Source organism: Chroicocephalus ridibundus, chromosome 5, assembly GCF_963924245.1.
Source record: "Chroicocephalus ridibundus chromosome 5, bChrRid1.1, whole genome shotgun sequence".
In the NCBI taxonomy this organism is placed as follows: Eukaryota; Metazoa; Chordata; class Aves; order Charadriiformes; family Laridae; genus Chroicocephalus; species Chroicocephalus ridibundus.
The window spans coordinates 72,983,828-73,010,226 of NC_086288.1; the positions used below are offsets into that span (position 1 = coordinate 72,983,828).

Sequence of the window (26,399 nt, forward strand, 5' to 3'; positions counted from 1 at the left end):
GTAAGGTTGAAAGGCTGCGTGAACTCACCACGGGGGAGTTTTAAGAGTCTACATCAGAATCCTTTTCCAAGAAAGCTCAATTTGAGGCAGTTGTTTCAAACTGAAGCGCTTTTAAAACAGGTCAATAATTATGTCAACAAACCACGTGGACCAGATAGTGTCCACACTTAAGAAATATTTAGGAAACTCAGGTACAAAGTCACTGCAGATGCCGAACTATGAAATGTTATGTGTAGCCTTTTGCTGAAATCAGCTTGGGACCTGGAGGCAGAATGGGGCAAATACGATGGCATCTGAGGTCTCTGGGAGAATCTGGGAATGGCAGACCCTAATTCCTCTGCACCAGTCGGTTTGGCTGACGCTGCATTCCAGAGTGAAATTAGCAGACGTACGTGGAAGTACGGAGTAGCAGGGACAAGCCAACACAGTGTTTGTAAAGGACGGTTATGTCTTACAGTTACTCCATGCCTTTGGTACTCTTAATAGGATATTAGGTTCATATGTCTTCAGTGCAGTTTTTTCTCTGCTTGTTTTTATAATCCTCCTGTGTCACTGTTGGTTTTTTGTTGTTTGGTTTTTGTTTTTTTTTTAGTTCAGGTGGGATTTTCAAAATAAAAGGAATGCATGTTCCTCAGTCATTCAGGCAGTTTTGAAAATCCCAGCAATACACAGTCATGTTCCCACTATTTTCCCATAGTCCTGTCTCCAGGTACCTTCAAATCTGATTTAAGCAAAAGGCTAGGCTTAGCAGTACATAGTTCAGTACCTTCTGTACTTTGTGCGATGCTGTGCTGAGTTCCCTGCCTGTCATACTGGCTCGTATTGATTCGTCGCATTCTTCTCCATCTGTAATCTCTTATATGTTATGTATAAGGTCTTGCGACAGGACTATCTCTTTAGCTCATGTTTATGTAGTGCTAATAGGATCGGGGTCCTCCTGGCGCATGGCTGGAGTTCTGTGTACTTGTCTAATAAACACCTGTAAATATCATGGAATCATAGGATAGTTTGGGTTGGAAGGGACATTTAAAGGCCATCTAGACCCACCCCCCTGCAATGAGCAGGGACATCTTCAGCTAGATCAGGTTGCTCAGAGCCTCATCCAGCCTGGCCTTGAATGTCTCCAGGGATGGGGCCTCCACCACCTCTCTGGGCAACCTGGGCCAGCATCTCACCACCCTCATTGTAAAGAACTTCTTCCTTATACCTAGTCTGAATCTACCCTCTTTTAGTTTAAAACCATTACCCCTTGTCCCATCGCAACAGGCCCTCCTAAAAAAAATATATGAAAGTATAGAAACAATCTGCCATTTTTAGACTGCTTTAATAGGAATCGATGCTGGAGGGGGGGGGTGGTGTGTGTTGAATATTCACCCCCAGCCCCCTGGGGATGGGAAGCCTGGCGGACAGGACCGAGTCACAAAGGTTAGCTTTGAGCTTAACCTTTAAATGAGCAAAGGCTAATCTTAACCTTTAAATGAGCAAAGGCTAATCCTCCTTGGCCACTTTTATGGCCAGCAGAGACAGCACGGCTCGGTTCAGGGGAGCTCGGGGACCCTGCTGCTCCTCCCCACCTTGAGGGAGCATCCCACCACCATCTCCACCAGCACCACCATCTCCACCAGCATCACCCTGGCAGAAGATGCCCATGGGACGAGACAAGGGTTAACCGGGGGAATTGATAACCCGGCCTTTTTTTTTTTCTTTCTTTCTTTTTTTTTTTTTTCTTTTTTTCCCCGCCTCCTCCTCCTCCTCCTCCTCCTCCTGCCGGCGGGGAAGGACGGACTGGTGGTGCTGGTGGTGGTGGTGGTGGTGGGGACCGGGACCCACCGATCGGGGGTGTTCCCCGGGGGGGAGGGCTCCGCCGGCCCCCCCCCGCGGCCCGGCCCGGGGCGGCGCGTCCGAAGCACCGCCTCCGCGGCGGGATGCAGCCGCCGCCGCCCCGCGGGTGCAGGTAAGGAGCGGGGAAAGGATGGGGGGGGGGGGGGGGCGGGGGGAGAGATGCTGAGGCCACCCCCCTACCCCCCTTCACCTCGAGCTCGCCTTAGAGGGGGGAAAAAGGTGGGGAGGAAACGTAGAAAAAAATGTTAAAAAACCTTAAACCAGCCCCCAAAAAGCGCCTGGCGGCGGGGGATATTTTTTTCTTTTTTTTTTTTTTTTCTTTTTTTTTTGGGCAAATTGAGATGATCCTCTGCAAAACGCCGAACCGGGAGTAGCCCCTCGGGCGCCGACCCACCCCGGGACGGAAGGATTTCGAGATTTAACTAATATTTGACATTTCCCCCCCCCCCCCCCCCCCCCCCCCCCCCGCCTTCCCTTCCACCCCGTTGCAATGGGCTGGAGCGGCGGCTGGCAGCCCCCGGAGGCGGCGGGGATGCTGGCGCGGGATTTGGCGTTAGCAGTTGGGAACGGTAGTTTTTTAAGAGACGGGGGGGGGGTGGGGGGGGTGGGGGGGGGGAGGGTGGAATTTGCGACAGAAATAATAAGTTTCTCCGTGGTCGCCTGGTTAATTGAAAAGGAAGGACGCGCTGTGCCTTGGCGCAGCCCTAGGCAATGATCTGGAGCAATCCTGCGCCGTTAAGAGTTAATAACGGTGTGTTTGGGTTTTGGTTTTGGTTTTTTTTTTTTTTTTTTTTTAAATCCTTTCCTAGAAAAATTCGAAATACCCAAGTATTGCCTTCGTAAATCGACATAGAGCCCCCCCCCCCCCCCCCTCCCCGCGCTGCGGACCGTTCGCTTAATGCATGTTTGCAGAGGGATTTTTCGCTCCCGCTGGGTGTCGGGGCAGCAGCCGGCGCTGGGGCGGGCAGGTCGCCCGCTCCCCGGCTTCTGCGAAGGCGAGAAGGGGCAGCATCGCTTCAGCCGTGCCGGCGGGGTGCGCGGCGGGGCGTTCCCTGCCCATGGAGTTGTTCGGGTGAAGCCTGCTTCTGGAGGTCACGATTTGCGGCGTGAAACTCGAGAAACGGATAAAAAGGAAAAAAAAAAAAAAAAAACAACACCTCCGTGCGGCAGTCTCTCCACGAGCAATAGAAAAAAGTCCTCTCGGGACTTTTTAATGCCCCATAATGGACCCCAGGGGGAGGCTGGGTTTCATTTTTGTGACTTGTTTTCAGTCCAGTATATCAATACGTTTGTTTCAGTTATATATGATATTTATAGAGCGTGTCTTCGAACCAGTGCATTTTTATTTACTGATTTCCTTCTCACATTGTGTGTTTGTAATGGATTGCATGCTGAGATAGTTCAGTGATGCTGCTATTGTTTAACTTACGGAGATGTGCATTTTGGGCGAATTAAATACACGTAGGTAACTGTGGCTGTGCATCTTAATACCACCTCTGGCGAGGAGATCTTCAAAGGCATAAAATGTTTTCAGACGTATATAAAATGCTAAACTGAACTTGGTGAGAAGAAAAAATACAAGTAACTCTTCCTCATTTTCTGCACTTTCTAAGGTAAAACAGTCATAAATCCACAACTGAAGTTACAAAGCAAATTCAGAGTTTGAAATCAGCCCTGTGTCAGGGGATAAACACTTGCCGTGCAAACGCTGGGATTTGCAGGTCTTCTGCCATCCGTTCTGGATGGAGGAATCAGAATATGGGATGGTACAAACAGCATAAGGCTCCGTCCTGAAAAAAGTTATGTGCAAATTCCTGCCTTTAGTTAGTATTAATAGGCCACCTGAGATGAGTAAGATGATTTACAGTGCATAAAGTTAAGCAGATGTCCGGGTCTTTGCAGTACCAGGGTTTACATGGTCGTGTTTAAAAGTGATAATAGATACGGAATAATCCTGTGTGGCAGAAAACCACGGTTTGAGGGCTGCGCGTGTCTTTAATTTATAAAGATTACAGAGATCGAAAAAATACTTTGGACTTTTATAAACTTATGAAATAATTTAAAAATCACTTTAAAATTAAATATTAGCTGCTTTTGTTTATAAGTGCTTAACAGTAAAGACGCTGGTCCTTCAAAAGTTTTGTATGTACCTTCATAAATGGAAATAGAAGTATCAACTGAATTACTGGGAGAGAAAAAGTCTAACTATTGAAAAATAAAATAAATATTTGTGTCTTAGCCAGGCTTTATATACTTGACTGCAACTCATGTGACACAGTCTCCTGACTGATTTTTTTTTCCTGAGAAAAGTTTAGACATAACACAGTTGGACCAAAGGCACTGTATGTTTTGATTTGTGTTTTGCTGTTAAAAAATCCATTTTGAAGAAAACTTTACATTCAGATCTACATGTTGTAGAGCGATCTGATCTGAGGCTCCGAGCAATCTGATCTAGTTGAAGATGTCCCTGCTTCCTGCAGGGGGGTTGGGCTAGGTGACCTTTAAAGGTCCCTTCCAACCCAACACGTTCTATGATTCTGTGATTTCAGAAAAATGAATTACTTGGGAGCCAAAGTTCTAAGAAGATATTTCTGTTGATGCTCCAGATACAGATTTTTGTAGCTATCAACTCTTGTTCCCCGTGATACAATAATTTCCTGGACAATATTGATTTTAAGAAAAAAAAAAAATTCCATCTAAAAAGGCCATGGTATTAAAATATTTTCCAAATGGAGAACTTCTGTGGTGTTTATATGAAATCTCAGCTCCCTCAGGGAGGTTTTCCTTTCCGTGCTGAATAATTGCTTCGTGTAAAGGCCTTTCCCTTAAAATAGAGAGCTTAGAAAGATCAAGTTATGTAAAAAAGCTATCACTTATACTATAAAGCATTTAAAATGAAACAGTCTTTTGATTGTTATTTATGGAAATGAAGGATCTTTTCTAGGGATTTGTACAGGGAGGCTGAGCCTCCTCACTGCTCAGTCTGCTGCAGCTGCGGCTGGAAGAACCCGTGTCTGTGACAGCGGCCAGAGACTCCATGGAGGGTTACACCTCGACCTTTGAGTAACAGCATAATGCAATTTTTCTGGGTCTAAGTCTAACTCTGAATCCTGATAGGATTACTGTTGTGTCTTCAGCTGCCTTTCTCAGCTGCGTAAGCACCCAGTTACTACCAGACAGTTCTTAAGACAACCTTCTGTCTTTGACCACTAACCTCAAAGACACGAAGACACCTTTTCTGCTTCCATGACTAACAATTACAAAAAAATAGAAGCTAATCAGCCAGATTTTTGAGTTTTGTAGGGTGATAAGAATGTAGTACTGTCTTTGCTCTCCTTCTGATGGTCATCTGCTGAGGTTGACTTAATGCCTAGTGCTGTCTGCCACAAGAGCGGTTCTTTTGAAACTGTGTCTGGAGAGTATGCTGAACGCTGAATACGTTTGTATACTGGAAACAAATATGAATATTTTAAGATAGGAAATTATATATTCAGTTATAATAAACATGTTGTAATCAAGAGTAGTTTCTAAAAGGTATCAAGAGAATCCACTTAGTAGTTCTGTAATTACTGTAATGGATTGTATGATATTTTGTATTTAATCTTGGGATCAAAGGTAACCGTTGACAGCCTTAATTTGGGATCCTATTTAATGAGGTGCTGCTTATCTTTCTGCCGCTAAGATATTAAGTTTCAGCAGAAGACGTATTTTCAAGTAATTGAATGTCTTACTTAAGTCGGTTTGTAAATTTTTTTAATTGGGGAGGCTTTGCATATAGCACTAAGTACAATGCAAGTACCAACAGTGATGAGCATTATGGGCGCAAAAAAAAAGGAGAATTATACTGCTTAAATTAAAACTAATCTGCCTGGAAATAGTATTCTAAATGCAATCCCAGAGTGTGGGGAAACAGAAGGAATTTAGAAAGCTATAATTCCAGAATTGTAGGATGACACTGAGAAATCAAATATTCCTGTGACTGTAGCTTGGCAGGAAGAACGCAGACACATGGAGAGGATGCAGAGAATGACAACAGTACTTGTAAAAGACCACCTAGATCGATTCATCGGGGAGGAAGAGAAGTACTAAATATTTAATGCTTGGTGAACTGCTGGTAAATAAGGAGAGAAGACAAGATAACTGTTTGCAAGTATTGGAGGGATACAGCGATCAAGGAGGGAAAACAGCTACATTTAAAGCTGATGAGTAGCGTAGTGTGGCCGGGGGGGTTGAAATACTGGTGCGGGGCTCTTAGGAAACAAACCAACCTGCTGAAACTCAGGAGGAAATTAATTTAGCATCTGTACTAATTTAGCTGCAGAAACAACCCCTGTGTTAAAAAGTAATAAATATTGTGAAGCAACCTTTCAGCCTTTCGTTTTTCTACAGTGGGTCACTGAAATCTTTCCTATAACTTGAAAAATTGGAGTTTTATTCTTCATAGACACACAGAGTCACGAGGGTGGAGGTTGGGGCACCATCTCCCTCCCTAAAGCTGCATCAATTACATCAGTGTGTTTCCTGACAGGTGCTTAACTAACTTAAGTTTTTAAGACCCCAATGACGGAGGCTCCATGACCCACCTACTCCAGAATTGTTTCCAATGTTTTTCTGTCCTTCTTGTTTTTAAAATGCCTCACCTGTGTCTTCCTTGCTATAGTTTGACCCCACTATTTTTTGTTCTACCCTTCATTTTGGAGAACAGATTATTCCTTCCTTCTTTGCAACAGCCCTTCTTATATGAGAAGATGGTCCCCTCTTGTCCTGAGAGGACAAGATCCATCCAAGGAACTAACATCTTTCCCAGAGGTTTACTTGATTTCTTATGTCCTATGGATTTACAGTAATCTCTGATTGGTGTCGTTCTCTTCTGTAATATTTGCAGTGGATCTACACAGTTCTTGCTTGAAATCAGACATATACTCAAACTGATGTAGGGGGCCTACAAGAAAGCTGGTGAGGGACTTTTTAGGATGTCGGATAATGGTAGGACTAGAGGGAAAGGATTAAAACTAGAGATGGGTCGATGCAGACTGGACATTAGGAAGAAATTCTTTACTCTGAGGGTGGTGAGGCACTGGAACAGGTTGCCCAGAGAAGCTGTGGCTGCCCCATCCCTGGAGGTGTTCAAGGCCAGGCTGGATGGGGCTTGGAGCAGCCTGGTCTAGTGGGAGGTGTCCCTGCCCAGGGCAGGGGGCTGGAACTAGGTGAGCTTTAAGGTCCCTTCCAACCCTAACAACTCTATGATTCTATGACTCTATGATATATCAGCAGTGCCGAATGTAGCAGAAGGACAGTTTTACGTAACTTGCAAGTATCTGCCCTATTTCTGTGTGCTGGTGTTTGGTTTTTTTGCAACAGCGTGTTGCAAAACCCACCATAACACCATAGCATGTATGGTGTTAAATCTGTGAAGTGTTATAGATTCTGGAGAACTGCTGCCAGTCATCCCATCCCGCCTCCCTCAGCCTTGTGCAGTTGCTTATTCTTATCTAAATTACTTGTGCAGTTGGTTATTCTTATCTGAATTAAATACTTTGCTTTTGTCTTCTTCAATCTGTCAAAACGCTTGAATTCAAATACCATCATCCAGCGCGTTTGAACCCATGTCAGTTTGGTCCATCTGCAGATACAATGCTACTCTCTAAGCCATCTTGCAAAGAAATCTCTGAGAAGTGTCCAAAAAGACTCCTGAACAACTTTTCTCAGGGTGTCCTTCCAGCGTGACAGGGAATTGTTGATAACGACACTGAACATTCTCCTCCCAACAGTACCAGCTTGTACTGCAATTTCATCTAAACCAACTGTCCCTAATTTGTTTATGAGAATATCATGAGTTTGGGGACTGTACCTGTTGCCCACAGCTTCTCAGATTTCGTTTCTCTTTAGTTTGTCTCTAATTTCTGGTGGATCTGAGACTGGCTAATCTGAGGCTGGTTCCCTACGTACTGTTTATTAGTCTGATTGTTTTGAAAACCCTGACCTTATTTAAAAAGCCCCAACCTACTCTTTCCCATTCCATCCGTTTTCTCTTTGTCACTGATGTATTGGCTGCCTGGTGACAATTAACATGAACAGCGGAAAAGAACAAGAAATTGAAAAAAAAATAGACGCTTTGGTCTCTTCAGCACAACTTATTATTGGAGTTTTCTTTCTGCTCAGCAGCCCAAATTTTTCCTGGTTTCCCCTTCTTTTCTGATGGCTGTACAGAGTGTTTCTGGACAGGACCCGAAGACGCAGAGCCGTGCACATCCAGCAGCAGGGATTCTTGACGGTGTGGGACCCCAGTAGGAAGGGAGTTCGGAGTTTTGATGTGATAGTAAAGATGAACAGACAATTAAAGGCAATGTGCCACTTCGGCGTGAGTACGCTCCTTTCTGTGGTTTTTAATGTCAAAAGGTCTGTGTTTGTGCCTTGTCATCGTAGCACAATGTTACCTATCTACAGAATGGAGTTTATGTACTTAGTGAAATAAATCTGTTTACAGTGCAGCCTTTCAGCCACGCAGACTGTGACCCGAAATGCAAAACAGCAAGGGGAATATTAAATGATGACCTGATCCAAGAATGTGCAGTGAATAGTACTAGGTTTTGCCTGGACTGGAAAATAGAGGTACCAAAGTGAATGGGGTGGTGGATGGTTGTCATTTTGAGTAACTGGAGCTTGAACCATAAACTTGTTTGGTCCAAGACCTTGAAAGAACAGTCTCAGCGCTTTCAATCTTTCATTAGGGCAAGGTTCTCTCTGGTTTTTCAGTAAGAAAAAAATGCAATAATAGTGACTTTATTTCAAACAGTGAAATTACTTTAAAATGCCAGGCTCACAGCGAGCATTTCAGCTAACAGTGATTCTTGTCAAACGTGTCTCAGCTCTTTGTTTTTCACTTCAGAATTTCCCAGATTTTACTGGAGGAAGGGTCCTGAATCAGGACTTCAGCTCAGTAAGTTTGTAGATCCGCTGCACAGAGTTCCCCTCGCTCCGATTCAGGCTGTGTGTTTTTTCATGGGATTATAACAGTTCATGCGTGGGTGAAATTAATTACCAGAGTTGTTAGCCTTATGTAAGCAAATCATCTCATCTTGCTAAACTTTCATTGCAGCTAGTTTAAGTAGTCACAGCAGGATTCTTATTATTTTGTTTCATTATCCTTTATTTACTAATAAAGCTGTTTTTACGTAATGATTCATATCTGGAAGCAATTTAGTGTGTCATCATGCTCCTGTTTTGTTGCCCTCGTTAATGAAATGAGAAAACAGTGTCAATCAGAATGGAGGTTGTTACTATGATTTATAAACTCGGTCCCAAGGGTGAGCAAAGTTCTGATAAAGAAATCCTAGGTCTGTTTTTGAGAAGGGCTGCAATGAGGTTTTGCGGTTGGAGATTAATTGGATTTTTGTATTTGCTCGGAAGAAAGGACTCTGGCTTATAGATGATCGTTAGGGCTGTACGTGTAGCTCTCCATGGCTGCTTCTGTTTGAGTGAAAAGACTGCTCAGTCTGAAGCAAGCTGGAAGTAACCTGGAAGTATAGCTCGCTGTACGGATCATTCTCCCCGTTCTGTAGGTGAAAGGAGAGAATGCAAATTGGAGTCCCGCCCGTTTTACCTCGCCCTCAGCATCAGCTACAGCTGCAGATGCTGCTGCTGGAGAGCAGGGTATGGTGGGACGTAGACCTGGCCCTTGTGGTTTATACTGTTCGATTGAAGGCCAGTGATTAATTAGGCTGTTGCATCCATAGCTGGAGTTGCATGCGTAACCAAGATTGATGTTGCTGTAGCAACCCGGAGAGACACAACTGTGCTGAATTTCCTAGGTCTTTGAAGCAGGAGTTCTCCTAATCCAAAATGGGATTGAGAATTCCCATCAGCGCGTGAGGAGTGTAACTAAGAGGGGCCCTCATTAACAGGCTGACATGTTGCATATCTGACTCATGAGCTGAGTTGAGTAAATTCCTGCTGCTCTTCAAAAGGTTAGAGAAAACAGGCAGCTGCAAGAGGGAGGACAAGAGGAAAGCCTGTGGCTCAAATTAATGGAGAGCAATTGATTTGAAGACAAATAGGAGCAATGCAGGTTTTGATGACTACCGTGAAAATCACAGGGCGCTTCCAAGAGGCCATTGACAAAAAGTTTGGAATGTGCTCCAGGTATTGTGACTGGCCTGGAAATAGAGGCAAGGAGGAACTGAACGTGAGCCCGGTCAAGACTTCGTGGTATTGTACGTCAAATTAAAACAGAGGTGGTGACAGAGCACGTGCAAAGGTAGATGGAGGAAGATGAGAAATTCTCGGGTGGATGGGAGGGGTAACTCGAGGCGGATGAGGAGGGCTGCAAGGGACTCAGAAGAACTGCAGGAAGGTGTGGAAAGCTTTGGGTAAGCTGTGGTAGAGGCAGAGTTTTTGGACTGAACGCTGCCTCCTGCACCTCGATGGTAGGGCACCCCTTGCATTTGGGAGCCAGCAACTGTTCTGTAGATTTGAGGATCAAGTATTTAATACAGTTAGTCAAAATTGCAAGTCAGACGCTTTCAAAAATAAAACAAAACAAAACAAAACGCCTGGGTAAAAAATAAATAATCCTGACTTTTTAAAGTATTGGGAACTGGGATTATTATTTCTTGGTTGTTGTCATTTCAAGGTCACATGTTTAAATGTATTTAGTACTTCAGCAGCGATAGCAAATGTCCAAGCAACATGACTTTCCTTAAAGCAGTCTCCTTGAAAAGTTAATTATCTAGAAGGCTTCAAAATGTTAATGGAAAAGGAAGAAATTAGATTGCCGTGGAGGGAGGGGACTTTTAGTGCGATGTGTAGCTGTGATAATATATGATATCACGTGTTCGTACAATTCCTTTTACCTCCTGGAAGGCTGTAATATTTTGGTTTATTTTTTATTTTGCCTTTTTTTTTTTTTTTTTTTTTTTTAACAAAGCAGCAAGGTAGGAAAGAGTCAATGGGCTATAACCTATTTACTTGATCGTGTTCCACAGTTAGCTGTGGTGGACTGGTGATCCATTGCCCTGCACGTTCCACAGAAATAACACTATGACTTTCGTCCAGTTTTCCCACTTTGTGGATCAGCTGCAACAAGGGCCTGTTTTAGTCTCATCAATGGACCTCGACGACCAGGAAGCACTAAAAGGGAAGAGGATCCCTTCATTTGCTCTTCCTTTGTCATCCAAACTGCTTGTTTGCGGGACTCTCACCTTTCTTACGCCGCGTCCGCGTTTCGGGGACTTGCCAGGGCTTGCTGCGGAGCCGCCAAACAGCTGGGTGACAATTTACTGCGCGCTCCCTGTTCTGCGCCGAGTCTCTGCCTGAGCCCTTTGACAGGAGCACGAGCCGCCACGCGGGAAAAGGAGAATTGAGGATGGGGAGCGTATGTCCGTCATTACCACCTTCTGCTCTTCTCCTTGCTGGCTTACCGGACAGCTTCCAGGTGGCTTAAATGAGAAGTGGAGCAGATGCTGAAGCAGTGGGATTTCTGGACATCTTGGATTTTCATTACCTCCTTTGCAAAACATGCTTTGCAATTATCCTGCAAGTTACAATCCAGAAGTCGGATGAACTGAACATTTTCTGCAGTTCCCGCGCAACAGAGACACTGTCTGGTACTTTCAAGGCAAAAAAAAAAAAAAAAAAAAAAGTTGTAACGATTGTTTTTCTTTATGAAGAGAAATAGAGGTATTGAGTTTGGGTTGTAAAGTCACAAAGTTCTAAGTTTCTGATGTTTTTGGTGACATTAGACTTGCGTGGAACTGGTCCAGCTGCAGCCCAGGAGCCCAGGTCAGATGCTGTGGGTTTCTTGCCTTTCGTAAACATTGAAATGCAGAGGTTTATTGCTGGGACATCTCGCTGCCGTGCTGCGAAGTAAAACCTGGTAGCGTTAAGAATCTCGACTGGAAAGTCAAATTGGCAGGTCTAATTTCATCATGGGACTTAATTACCTACAAAATATAAACAGTCAGCAGGAATGGAAATTGTGATGAAGCGGTAAATGAAATAATTTTCTTTTTTTAGTAGACTACTGTTATTCTAAGATTATAACCACATTATTATCTTGATAATGATTATTAAGCGTATCTAAAAATAATAACCTCTAATGCAGTGTTGTAATACATGTAGTCTCTCGCGTGTCCTGCGTAGCAGAGGACTCAGTGTCAGTCCCAGTGAATGAGAAAGTTAGAGGGAAAACTTAATGGTCGTCTGAGTCAGTAGGAAACTAAGCCAAATCTCAGCCTACATTGGAGTTCAGTAAAGACATTTCAGGAAAAGTATAATATGACATTGTATCAATGGGAGAATTCTTACCATCTTCTAAGTCAAGTCCAGGTCGGCTTTTGTGTTTATTTAAAATATTCACATTAACCGTCAGTTCAGACAGCTACTTCCGTAGTTCACATAAACTGGAATTTCTGTAGCATTTGGAATTCTGTGTGAATGATTGAAAACATTCTCCTTTTTTTTTTTTTTTTTTTTTTGCCTTAAGAGCTGCAAAGATTGAACAAAGAGCTTCAAGTGGAAAGATAAAGAACGCTTGGAAACACTGAACCGCGTAGTAACCAAACATGAAATATAAACTAGAGCAAGGAGCGTATCAGTTGGCAAAAGAAAATAAATGATTGCTAGCCTTTGGAATTTCTGCTTCTAAATAGAGGATCTCTAGGCAGTTGAACAACAAAATAGAGTGTGTTTTGAGGCAGAGAAGAAAGACAGCTGCAGACATGAAACATCCAGTTTGTTTTATTTAAGGGTCAAATAAGAAAAAACAAAAGAACGGGCTTTTGACTTCAAGGAATAGTTATTTGAAATTACTGTAACTAACCCATCTTATTTGACAACATAATTTGAAACGGCATTCTGAGAAAAGTTCTGATTGAGTAACTTCTGGCACATGTAATGTAATTTCAGGTCTGTGTTTCAGTACTGTCTGCTTCTGTTGTTCAGTCTCTTACAGTTGTCTGCTCTTCAAGATGACACTGAAAATGTGCCTACTGGGAATTTACTATACTGCGACTGAATTTATATATGTTTTTTTTTTTATATGTATATATTTATATATATTCAGCTACTAAAGGGTGACCTAATGCATCATAAAGGAAAATTGTGAATCATGCCAGAAAACAAGAAAGTAAGGATTGTGAAAGCAGTGAAGTGGATCAAGTCTTACATACTATTCTTGTAGGCACTCACTCACGCTTAACTTGGAATACATTAGTTGTTTTTTTGTTTGCAGTCATTGGGATTAACTCCCGTTTTCTAAATTAAAAAGATTGTGCTTGTAGGACAGGTGTTTTGAAGAGCTCATACCATTATTTATTATTATATGCAATATTTTATTTTAAATCTTTCCTCATAATAGCGTATTTCAAGAGTAAAAGTGACAGAAAGAAATACTGCTTATTATGATTTGAAAATATATATTATTTGAAAATCAAGGAAAACAAAAGAACTTGTGTGTTTAAAGTCTTTGCTTCTGACATTTTCAAATGCAGCCAAAGGAGTCACTTTTGTAATTTCATCTTGAGAATATATTGCTTAGTTTCTTGAAAGAAGTTTGGAAACAGGCTTTAATCTCTGCTGAGTACTTGGACAATTAAATAAGTTCTGTCTTAATAATGGAAAGGAGTATTTCCTGAATAAACAGGCAGTTTGAATGAGTTTGAAGAATGCCTTAACACTTCGAAAAGCAATCTCATCGGCCTCCATCAGGTATTAAGGTCTGACCCCGTTGGCACTTAGATGAGGGGAAATCTTAAGGAAGACGTAAGATTCTCCGTAAAGGGATTCAGTGTCCGCATCTACTTGGTGTTTTACAGGGGCTTAGGAGTAGTGTTAAAAGTCTAAGAAGATACCACTTTTCAAATGAATCATGAAACTGAAATACTTTGCGAAGCAATTAAGGTAACGGAGTGGGAGCAGGGAAATCATGGTTTTATTGCTGAAAAATTTCACCCAACTCATCCCATCCAGAGGGTAGATAAACCACAAATAATTTAGGCGTGATTTAGGGGCTTTAGTTTCAGGGTCCAGGCTATATTTCAAATAGCATACTAATAGTTTGCCTACCTACTCGCCTTAGCTGCAACTGGAAAGTCTATTCTTAGCTTCCTGTTCTTCATAATTTTGCATTCCGGCTGAATCCAGGCTCCGTTTTGCGCCTGATAAGCTTTTACTATATTGGGGAAGTTGTTTAGGAATATACATATTATTGAATAGACCCCTGCAGTTATACAGCGCTCCTCAGGCAAGGTGATACATTCATGTTTTTTCTTGACTTTTCGTGAAATAGAATCAGACCCTTTCAGTAAAGACCAATTTATAAATAGGATGACTGTTAGGTGGGTGCAATGATTTTATGAAGGCAAACGTAGACGGTCCTGAATGACGCACGTCTGAGGAATGTAAAGCCTCCGCTGTGTGGTGGTGTACGTAGTCTTTCTTCATTACCTTTTCAGGATGGAACATGAGGCTGCCCAGCTAGAAAAGCAGCACGTGCATAGCGTGTATGAAAATACAGCTGCCTACTTTAATGACCTGCAGAGCAAAGCGTGGCCTCGTGTTCGGAACTTTCTGCTGGAGCAGAAGCCTGGCAGTCTCGTCGCTGACATAGGTGAGCCATTCCTTGGGGCGGTGGGAGAGATTGCCTGTAGGCTTTAGTACTTCGTATGTTAATCATCTGTATCCTTCAGAGCAATTGTTTTCAAAACTCATTTGAATTGGTTTTAAAGATTGTTTTAAAATTGTTTTTAAACTCATATGAGATGCCATGTGCCGCTTGGTTTGTTTCCTTATCGGGTAACCAGTAAATGGGATTTTTGCCTTGTTTTGATTGAGCTAAGCCGTAACCTACCAGTTTCCCCACAGACTTGGTGGTCTGTCATTCCCCTGGAGCCCTTGTAAAAAGATGGTGTTAACGGCTCAATTATTTCCTATTTCAGTTTCTTTGCATCTCTTGGTGATCTGCAATTTAATGCTTTTCATTCGTTCTAAAACTCCTCCTATCAAGACTTTAACATAAGAGAAATCTGATGCGATCACTGTTAAAAAAAAAAAATTGTGATCTGAGAATCTCCCTGTGATCGTTAATACAGGCACCAAAACCTCATTTTCCTGCTATGGCCTTATCTTCCCTACACGTTGAATTTACATCTTGATTTTCTGTTGCATCTCCAGACATTTTTGGGGGTTTCCAGATCCTGGTGTGTTTGCTTTGTGTTTGTGCTATGACTTCCGTGCTATACAGCACATCACTGCAAACAAGACGCGCCTTTGCACCACTGGATTTTCCTCACTGTTTAGACTGATAAAGTGTTTTTACATAGTAAAGTGTAATAAAAGTACACCATAGATTATGCATCTGCCTTATCCTATCAGAGAAAACCATTCTTTGAAGATCTTGTAGGCCACAGTCAAAAGACAATATACAATTCTCCAGCTGCTGTTGAGCAGTACCCCCAAAATACCTGAAGCTACCAAGATGATGAGGGAAGTGGAGCACCTCTCTTATGGAGAAAGGCTGAGGGATTTGGGTCTCTTCAGTCTGGAAAAAAGGCGGCTGAGGGGGGGACCTTATCAACACTTATAAATACTTAAAGGGTGGGTGTCAGGAGGATGGGGCCAGGCTCTTTTCAGTGGTGCCCGGCGACAGGACAAGAGGTAACGGGCATAAACTTGAGCATAGGAAGTTCCACCTAAACATGAGGAGGAACTTCTTTACTCTGAGGGTGGCAGAGCCCTGGCACAGGCTGCCCAGAGAGGTGGTGGAGTCTCCATCTCTGGAGACATTCCAAACCCGCCTGGACGCGTTCCTGTGCCACCTGCTCTGGGTGACCCTGCTCTGGCAGGGGGCTGGACTAGATGATCTCCAGAGGTCCCTTCCAACCCTATGACTGATTCTATGATTCTATGAATATGTATTTTCTTTTACATGTCTGCACCGTTTGCACTAATAATCGCAGGAAACATCCTGTGGCATACACTCATTCAACAGCGAGCTTCACGTGATATTTCTCAGCCAAAATTTTTTGTCACCTCAATAGAAGTCATTTGAAGCTAAGCTGAAATTCTTTGAGGGTTTATCAGCAGGCATCACACTGGTTGGCCAAAGCTTAAGATCACCCTGGTTTAGTAGCAGCTGAAGTAATTTAAATGCATGTGATACATCTGGAGAGGAGGTAGATGCTTACAGTTGCCCGTAAGAATATTCCCATCAAGGCACACAAGGTACCTCCTTTGATGAGATTTAGTAAGATTTACAAGAATCTGACTGTTGTGTTTATTTATGGTGTGTATTTTGGGAGGAGGGCTGCTTAGCGGCACCAAAATTTTCAAAATGAGATGTTCAATTGGTAATTTCCTTTTCTGTTTAATACGACCTTTTATTAAAATATTTTTGTTTGCTAGCTTTAAACGAAGCATGGCAATGGTAACAGAATACAGCATCATTTTGTCTAATTGCCTTATTATTGTTCATTCATCAAAATAAATGACAATGGCATGGCTATTGCTAACAGCTTCATGAAGGCATCCACCTCCTGATGACTCATTTAAAAGCGAATCTCCTGCAAGTGTAGATTTTTAGAGGCACTGAGAGTATTGCCATTATTTAGCTTCATTCCAGAGAGGACCCTATACTTCCAGAAACTCACTGTGATTAAAAAGCACTCCACCAAAAGCCATGTATTAAGTAGCCGAGTCATCTAAATTATTGTACGTTTGACTAAATGCGTTCTTTCTGCAAACACAGTAGACAATAACACTTTATACTAATTTTAAAACCTACACTTTCTAGCGTGCAGAGCTTCAGCTTCGTGTTTTATTGCATACATTCCTTGAACTGTATTAACAATATTAATCTTTTCCACTTCTCTCAAGCGTTACTTCAAAGAATAGTGCTTGCTTTTTCCTTAGAAAAACGCTCTTTTTTTCCCCACTGAAGCGTCGTGCTGGTCTCCAGCAGTTCCTGTGCTGTCTCTCTAGATAATGGTGCACATTAACATCGACGGGAGCAGCAGCGCTGTAAGAAGCAGTGATGTTTCTAAAGATAACTCCAGGCCTTTAAATTGAATTACCAACACTGAGATGGTTCTCTTTGCCAAGCTGCTGCCCCGTTGCTTGGCTGTCAACTTTCAGAAATTATTCTTCACTACTGACCCATAACTGCAGTGAATGTTTCCTAATTTAATCTTGAAAAGTGCCTGTTACGCATACGGTCTTGAGGAACACTCTGAAAGATTTCAATTTAGTACAGCAGAGTCCTTGAGAAGACATACTTTTAGGTGGGAGACATTCTGGAACGGTTCATTACATTTACATGCATTATAACGCGTTGGCACGAAGACAGAAGGAGGACGTGCCTGCGACATGGCAGGAACTTTTGTGGTTCACGGTTATTTCCGAGTCTGTATCTGAAGTTAAAATCGTCCCCTCTGACTTGTGTCAGTGACAGCTGTGGTTTAGGACTCGGGGAGAAATGGGGCGCACTGGAGAGGTTTAGCAAACGCTGGGGAAGTGTTTGGAAGAGAGATCTTTTGCAGGTCACTAAAAAGACTGAACACGCTGGCTTCGGGAAAACCCCTGAGCAGAAGGCAGCTGGGAGGGTATTGAGGAAAAGGGCCATAATGCTTATCCGGTTTGGGGTGCCCGTTTATGCTCGTCGTTGGCAGGGGGACACCAGGCTATATAAAGGCTCAGTGTGAAGCAGCATGGTAGGCTTTTTGCTCGACAATACGCTATAGTGGCTGCAGAGGGGCCCTCCTTCCTCCTCCCACCCCCACTTACCCTTCTTCCCCCCCCAAAATACACATAACCTGCTATTACGCAGGGCAGCGTAATGAGTATTTTTGTTGGTGATGTTGGTACTGTTACACTCCTAATGGTGTGAACACGTAATTTCAAACAGTCCAAACAAACCCAGCAGCAGTTAGGCTAGTAGGAGCAACCCCTCTCATTTTGTTTTCCAGGAAACATTAGAATTAGGAAAGCCTTCCCATTTATTTTCACTGCTTCGGGAGGGATAGCGAGTATTTGCAGCATACAGCTTCTGATGTATTATTCTCTTCTTTAGGTTGTGGAACTGGAAAGTATCTCAGCGTCAACACTCAGGTGTATAATCTCGGCTGTGATTACTGTGGACCGTTGGTAGAGATTGCAAGGAAGAGAGACGATGAAGTTCTGGTGTGTGACAACCTTAACCTTCCTTTCAGGGACCAGTGCTTCAATGCAGTCATTTCCATCGGAGGTAAGGCAACAAACATGCATTCTGGCCCACAGCAAGTACGAAGTTTTTTGGATCCTTTTCTTCCCACGTGTCTTCATTTCAGTTAAATTTGGTTTGAAACAATTCTCTGAGAATCGCAGCAGATATTACTGTAATTAATGTAGTAAACACAAAAAAAAAAAAGTGACTTCCATTGCACAGAGGCACTGTTGACCAGGGAAGTATTTGGATCGTTTGTTTGCTTATACGTGGTGTTGTTTACCCTGTGCAGAAAAGATTGCCTTCCAGCATGCATTATAAACAAGTAAAAACTAATATAAACATGGCTGCTGGCAGTTTAAACAAATTAAGTGGTCAAGATAAACTCTGGGTTCCTCCTTAGGATCTGTTTTGACCAGCAAAATGCACTGAAATGAAAACTTGCTTTCTCTACAGCAGGACTTGAATCATGTTAACTATTACGTGTTACGAGTACAAATTTCTCTTAGAATGGTCATGAAATAAGAACTTGGAGCTGTACGAGTGCCTGTTGTCTAAAATGAGTGAAGCATCTCTGCATCTTAGCTCCTCTGACCTCTCCTTTTGGAAATATTACTCATAATTTGAGAAGTATAAACTGGAAAAGGGTAGATGAGGAACAGTTGGAGTACCCAGTTACAGTCTACATTTTTAGCTCTACTCTTGCTTGAACTTATTTCAGGCTGTTTCTCTCTATCAGCAAAAATACAAACCATGATAATTATTATTGGTAGCAAGCAACAAACTAACTGAAATATGATAGAAATGTATTTTTAAATGATAACTATTATTGGTAGCAATCAACAAACTACTCGAACTATGATAGAAATGGATTTTAAAATGTGTTTTTCACATACGCAGGGTAAAAGAAAAGGTGACTAATACGCAGGCCGTATCTATATTATTTTGCTTTCATGTTGGCTATTTGACCAGTGAGCCCTATCCACATTTCAGGTCTTGTAGCATAATTTCAGTGCTATCAGATCAGCTGCCTTTGAAGGATAGCACACCTACTGTATATTGGTATAAACACCTCTTTATACCAGTTACAGGCCTGACAAGATTGAAAGTTGGTATTTCCATACATTTAACAATAATGGATTTTAATCTCTCTTGAATAGAGACGTGGTATGCCTGTGCTCTAAAGAAAGTGTTTTACGTCCCGTTCCAAAGGATAGCAAGTATTTATGTACATAGTCAAATACTCTTCTTAGTTTGCTAATATGATCCAGTTTATAGGATTTATATTTCTTGCAGAACCACCAGAGCGATCATATAATTTTAATGATGAAGAATATTTAATCCATTAAATGAATTGCTTAGATAGAGCTTGCACAGATTCTGTTGGTTGATTGTCACTTCTTTCTGGTGAACTAAGCTGGAAGAGGGGAGATTTACATTAGACATTAGGAAGAAATTCTTTACTGTGAGGGTGGTGAGGCACTGGAAGAGGTTGCCCAGAGAAGCTGTGGCTGCCCCATCCCTGGAGGGGTTCAAGGCCAGGCTGGATGGGGCTTTGAGCAGCCTGGTCTGGTGGGAGGTGTCCCTGCCCATGGCAGGGGGTTGGAACTGGGTGATCATTAAGGTCCCTTCCACCCCAAACCATTCTGTGATGCTGTGAATCTCACACGCTTCTACTGTGTGTGTCAGTTTTGATATTACTTTGCAGGAGGTTCTGTGATGATGTATGGCCTAACTCCAGGATGAGATAAAATATCAGTTCCTTTCTCCCCATCTTGTTAAAGAAATTGAAATAGTAATTTTATAATTTTTTTTTTTGCAAAGTTCATGAAAATATTGATAAGCATTAGGAGTATTTGGAAATAAACACTGGCCATATAGACCAGGGGACTCTTCTCAGGGTTTGCTATCTTGTGTTCTCAGCTGCTTGTGAGGGCCTAGTTAATACCAATTGCCAAGAAAGCTTTTCTTGGCTTGTGGTAAAAAAGCTACATTTTTTTCCCCTTGGTAATTGAATCATTGTTTTGAATGGAGTCGGTGCTAGTTGGACACGCTTGTCATAACTGCAGTGTTGAAATAACACTATTTCTACAAGTAGAATTGGCTACTGTCAAGTGGCACATATAAAGATAATCTTATTTGTCTGAAGGAATGGAGATGTCTTCAGCTAAGAACATATGCTATTACGGTATGTTGTTATATGGGGAGATTGAATGTTTTGCATGTAGAAGTGTCTGGCTCCAAGTCCACTTGAAAAAAATTATGGAATCAGTCCTCTTTACATCATTGATTTGAATCAGATCCAGTACTGATAATACACGTAGAACAACACGACCAACACAACCAACCTCAGTACAAGTTAGTGGTTTTGAGAGTTTAGGGAGCAAAAGCTGCCTTAACTATTCATTGTCTGTTAAAATTGGTTTCTTTGGGTAAGTAGGAAGATATAAACAGTGTGGAAATTTTGAAAAATAGCTTCATTTCACATTGCAGTGAAATTTCAAAATGGGGATATTATCCTGGAAAGAAAATTCAAATTTAGTGATCAATAGCCGTATTTTTCCTTTGTCTTTTTATTTTTTTAATACCATTATATAATGTAACAAAAAATCATCATTCGCAGACATGTGGGTGTAGACCGAGATACTTTTTTTTCATTTTTTTTTTCCTCCAAAACAAACATCTATAAAGGCAGCACCTTTCTACAAAATTAATGCAATGGAAAATATTTCTGTGTAAACTTTCTCACTAGCTCTTTTGAAAGTGCACTGCTATAAAAATGCAGAGAATCTTTTTCGTGATATTACTTTTTGCTGTATTTGTTACACGGTGAAAAGATTTTCTGTTTCCAGTAAGGTAAGTCTGAAATGTGGCCCAAATCGAAAATCGAACTTAATCTTACCTAATTCACCTAAAGGCCAGGCATCTCAGTGAAAGCCAGTCATGCTGTGATCTTTTATGGGTGATGTAGAGAAACAGAAACCTCCAGCTTATATACCTGAGTTATTTTGAAATTAAATTCATTTCCTTCTTTGGGATTTGCCTGGTTTTGTCCGTTGAACAGAAATGTAAAAGAGAGCATTCTGGGATAAATTTGCACTGTCGTACCAGTACATTCAGCACTGGTGCTGACTTGCAGTGAGTGATATTTGTGATATGGCGACTAAAATGATCGGACACGTAGAACAGGCTGAAGACGGAAATGCTATGTCCTTAATAATATTCAATACATAATGCCTTTCCTTTTTCACAGTGATCCATCATTTCTCAACTAAACATAGAAGAATCAAAGCAATAAAGGAAATGGCAAGGGTATTGATACCCGGAGGGCAGATGATGATTTATGTTTGGGCTATGGAACAAAAGAACCGTCGCTTTGAGAAACAAGACGTGTTTGTTCCTTGGAACAAGGCCTTGTGCTCACGGCATTTCTCAGAATCGAATCAGTCTGGAGATAAGGCTGAGTTTGTGCACGCTGTAAAAACCCGAGACGTAGACCCGGCCCAGCTGGTCATCTCTGATTGCAGCTACCAAACCAGTCTGCAGCCAGAAACCGATCCAAAACATGCCCGCAACACGGACCACTGCTTATCCAGAGCCTGCTGCATGAAAATTTCTGAAGAAGAAAACCGATTTTACACTGCTCTGGGAAGATCTTTCCGCTCATGGTTTTTCTCCAGGTCACTTGATGAATCAGCCCTGAGAAAGCAAACTGACAAAACGAAGCCCCCGAAGAATGTCGGAGAATGGGCCGACAGCACCCTGCCCATTCAGCACTCGCGCCACTGCAGTTTGGATCTGGGTCACCACGGGGCACTGCTAAAAGAACAAAGTTTAGATGACGATGACGTGTTCGTGGAAAGCCTGCCTCTCAAAAAACCACCGTGGTCACCAGCCGTAGATGCACTGAAGGATTTGAGTTTAAATGGAGGACACCAAAGCGTAGCTGGGGGCAAGAGTGAAGAAGCTTCATTTACGAACGGCCCGGTGGAAGACAGGGACTACAGCTGCGGTTGCAATAAAGATGGTGCTGGTAAGTCTAATGCCAGCAAGTTTCTCAAAAGAACTTCAACAGCTGACTCCACTGACTCCGCTCTGGATTCAGCAGTGTCTGTTGGGGACCAAACTGATGCCACGTTGGATGCAAAAGCCTTCATGCGTTATTACCATGTATTTCGGGAAGGGGAGCTGTGCTCCCTGGTAGAGGAGAACGTGCCTGAGCTTCGGATACTTTCTTCCTGCTACGACCATGGGAACTGGTGCATTATTGCAGAGAAAAGAGGAACGTAGCTGGGAAGAGAACAAAGCAGAGTTCAGTGACTGAGGATTTTGAGCTGCTCCTGGTGTTCCTGTGGTTGTGCGGTGTGACCTGGAGTTTGAATCTCATGTAGTCGTGTGCCATTCGTTTCTGAGTCATTATCTCCCTGCCTATTTAACTATCTAATGCAAGGTCTGTATATAGGAATCTAAGTGGTAAACAATATTTATGTTTTGTTAAACTTTTATGAAGTTAAAACTGGAGAGTTTTATACTGCTTTTAGCAAATAATTGTGTTTTTAAATATACTTTTCTATTGAGAAATAAAACCTTTTTATAAGACAAGGATCAGGGCATCTTTTGTGAGAATATATCCCCGCGGTTGGAAGTTCAGGCTGTGTTCTTCAAACGCTGAAAACGTGCGACGTCGCTCCCCGTTCTCGAAGCCCTACAAATAGAGACGCAGGGACGTCGGAAAACCGTACTTGCCTGTACGCTGCTGGAGCGCACGCTGCAGAACGGGGAGCAAGCCTGGTCCCCGCGCTGCGTCGTTTGGGGTAGGGTTGTTCATGGGCAACATCTGTGGACAAAACCAAGCTCTGCATATTCTGTCATTTGAGGTGTGTATTTGGCAGCAAATGACAGAACGGATTTTGAGCAATATTTTGGACTTCTGTTTTAGAAAGAATCTAGCGTGTGTCTCAGGTGCAGGTTAAGTTTTCTACGTTAGCTCCCACAAATACTTCATCTTAATTTCCGCTGCTGTAGTTTTTCATTGGTTACGTGTACAGGGAAGTCGGAGGGATTTGTGAGAGTATCAGTATTATGTAAAGGTTACAAAATATCAAATATTTGAGATACATATATCTTTTTTGATAAGCCCAGGAAGCTAAGATAAAATTAATAAAGTTCCAGTGCATATCTGGTCAGCTGGCATATTTGCTCTCCTCGTTCACTGACATGAGAATATATATTAAACGGTGTCTTAAATAACATAGATAGGAAGAGAATACAAGTCCAGTTTGTGTATAAAATACAAAATTCCTGTCTTCTGCAGTTTAAATGAATCTTTTGAGACCTAAATGATAATAGATTGCTTAAACAACTTTCCCATAAGACATAAGTTTTGCTGAACGTGGTGCCCCATCATCATCCAGTTGTACTAGATCGTAGCAGTTACCCTCATATTGTTCTTTACACCCAAATACTCTCACCCCTTTTGGTGGGAATCTTGCAATGTGAAGCTGTATCTGCTGTGGATGAAATCCAGCTGGCTTTTGAAGATCAGTAGTGATACTGTAATTGTTACCAGCTGAAACAGGGCTGGGCTGGGCTAATTGCCTCGTTAGCACAAAGTTACTCCATTTTTAGGCTTTATTTACAGTCAGTGGTCTTCGTGCAGGGCACAGCTTCAGCTGGTGTTGATTTTGTGACCTTTAATGGAGCTGCACAGATTCACCCCAGAGATCAACCCTTTCGATACAGCGGTTTGAGAGACCCACGTAATTAAGGTGTCTGCCCTATCAGTGAGCAAATAACTTTGATTACAAAGCAACAGGAGTGAAATACCAAACTTCTACAGTCTGTAAGTAGATGGATTTGGGGTTGTTCAGTAGAAAGCCCTGATGGTGCTGAGTAATTTTTGGTGTAGCTGCCCAGGAGAATTCCCACGTGGCAATGTATTATAGATTTATCTATTGGACCGATGCCTGTAGAACAATCATCTTTGTCTTCCTCATAGTCTGGGGTCCCTGGGGTGCAGTCAAGCAGGTTGATGAGATCTGGGGTAAACTGAGAAAGAAAAGGCTTCCGTTCTCTTCACAACAGAGGCTTACCGTCCCTGTAAGAGGCTGGATCTGTGTTTCAGGCTCTAGTAAAAACTTTCTGCTCTAGCAGCTGTATGAAAAGACCCGTCAGCTCAAAGCCACTGAGGTACTTTAAACTGTTTGTGTGTTTCTAGATGATCCTTGCGTTGTTTGATTAGAGATTCTTGCCTGGAGATGCTTTTCAAAATTATTTATTTCTGTATTGGATCATCTCTTGTTTTGAGCTGATGCCGTTAAGTTGCGCCACATACAAATTTGAATTGTATTGTTATAAATTCCTGGGGGAAGGAAAAGGAAGGTTTGGTAAACTGCTTTCTTTTCAAATATTCAGCCTTCTGACTGACCGGGCGTCAGTCAGCTGGGGTCATGAACGTGAGGTCGTGCAGACCTCAATTCTTTATTCCCGTATCCAGTCTCCCATCTGTCTGTGGAGGCTGCCCAGGTCTGTAACAGCTTTATCATTTCATAAGAAGCCAGATGACCTCACTCGGAGCATGGCAAACGTCTCTCTTGATTGGTTTCTCTTTTGATGAGGCTCATCTTAGGCAGAATGTAATTTCCAGAAGAATCCATGTGATCCCAATCTTTAATAGCTTACAGGCATACTTAACGTGCTCAGAGAAGTGGGTATATCATTGAAAAATCTATAGTCTATATAAATAAATAAAACCCAGTTGTCCTTGCATGCTAAGACTCTCAGCAATATCCAGACCGCAAGATCTGACTGTTATAAAGCAAGAGGTAATTATGTCCTTGCGTTTATTGTCTGACAGATGGGCAATATTCTCACCCGTTATGCCAGTAACAAACCTGCTTCTGACTGCAGTGGGCTGGGATTGCTCCTGAGCTGCTCATCCAGCTTTAAGTGGCATGTGGAGAAGTCTTGGTTACACGAGAAAAGATTTCCTGGGGTTTTTTTTTACAGTTTAATTTACTGATACTGTCGTCAGTCTGAACTGGCTGAAGAAAAGCTGCTACCTTATTACTCTGACATCCAAATGGACAACTGCAATAAAAAAGATACAGTTGAACACAGTTATTTTTGAAGGATTAATACAATTGCAATCTTTGATAAATGACATTTTGTCGTTTTTTTTTTTTAATGCATGAAAATATTTATATTGGAAATGAAGAAATATAGGTTTGGGGTTTTTTTGTACTAATGGTGCCTAATTTACTTTCTTCCAGGCTTATGGTGTAGGAATTTTAAAAGCACAGGTGAGGAACGAAACCTATAAATATTCTAGCAGATTTTTTTTCTGGTAGATGTTTATGTACAAGTTACTTATGTGCACGGTTTAAAATGCCGAGTGAAGAGCTGCGGGTGTTCCCACCAGCAGAACGTTGTTACTGAACCTCCTGGGTAGGTTCTGAATAGAAATAATGGCTCTGATCCCGTGTCCTCCCTGCAATGTCGTGTCTCCATCAGATGCATTCATATCCCGGTTGGGCTGCGTTAGTATCGGCATTGTGCTGGATCTGCTGGTCTGCCCGCTGTCTCGCTCAGCACTTTCACAGGGTTTGTGGCTACTTTAGTGCGCCAGGAAAATGAAGTGTGTCAGTGTTAAATATATACAACTGTATATCTGTTTCATGAATTCAGCATTTTTTATTCTTACAGTACATGAACTTTGGCAGCTGCCGTTGAGTTTATCTTCCAATCTTCCGGTTAAAACCATGCTTAGGTACTGCTCGTAGTCAATTCTTTGTCCATACCTGCAACTTATTCTCTAGTATTTGACAGAAAATGAATCCTACTTGGTTAAAATAGTATTTCCTACAGAAATCCTGTGCTTTCAGATTAGTTAATAAATACGTTGGCCACTGGAAACTCTGTGTCTGGGGACGTTCTTAATGAATGTTTAATTTGAGAAGACTCTGTTAGTGCTATTTGCTCCATCAGTTAGACCTCATGGACATGATACAGAGCAGATAAGCACAGTGATTTGCTGTGAAGCCAAGGAGTCTGTCTTTACTTTAGACAGCCATAGTCAACCTAGCTATAAACGTGATTATTTGAACTAGGTAAATAAAGGTGATGAAATGTGTTTTGTGACCATGTCAGTACTATACGTCCCGTTGATGATCAAAAAGCTGGATGGCCAGCAGAATTAATTGCAACAGAGCTACATTTCCTGCTCCTTCTCATCTATTTACAGTCATCTGGGACTAAGCTTCGTGGTATAAGATAACATTGAAGTATTTCTTTGGGATTGTCAACGTTCTTTTTGCACCGATTTAAATCAGAGAAGAAAAAAAAGAATGTAATTAGAACTAGG

General features: G+C 42.1%; 1 protein-coding gene across 12 annotated transcripts in view; it reads left to right on the forward strand.

The window, feature by feature from the left end:
- The window catches only part of TRMT9B (tRNA methyltransferase 9B (putative)), a 145,716-nt gene that overhangs the window by 97,599 nt on the left and 21,718 nt on the right, over positions 1-26,399 (forward strand). For 5 of the 12 annotated variants that reach the window (XM_063337042.1, XM_063337044.1, XM_063337043.1 and 2 more), the window contains exons 1-4: positions 13,656-13,740; positions 14,295-14,449; positions 17,906-18,079; positions 21,291-22,487. In XM_063337042.1, coding sequence (XP_063193112.1) covers positions 13,709-13,740; positions 14,295-14,449; positions 17,906-18,079; positions 21,291-22,327 — 1,398 coding nt within the window. In that variant the 5' untranslated portion in view covers positions 13,656-13,708 and the 3' untranslated portion in view covers positions 22,328-22,487. Of the gene's footprint in view, positions 1-1,775; positions 1,955-10,826; positions 11,830-13,655; positions 13,741-14,294; positions 14,450-17,905; positions 18,080-21,290; positions 23,677-23,696; positions 25,894-26,399 lie in introns of those variants that run through there. The other 7 variants (XM_063337052.1, XM_063337054.1, XM_063337053.1 and 4 more) reach the window with 5 other exon arrangements.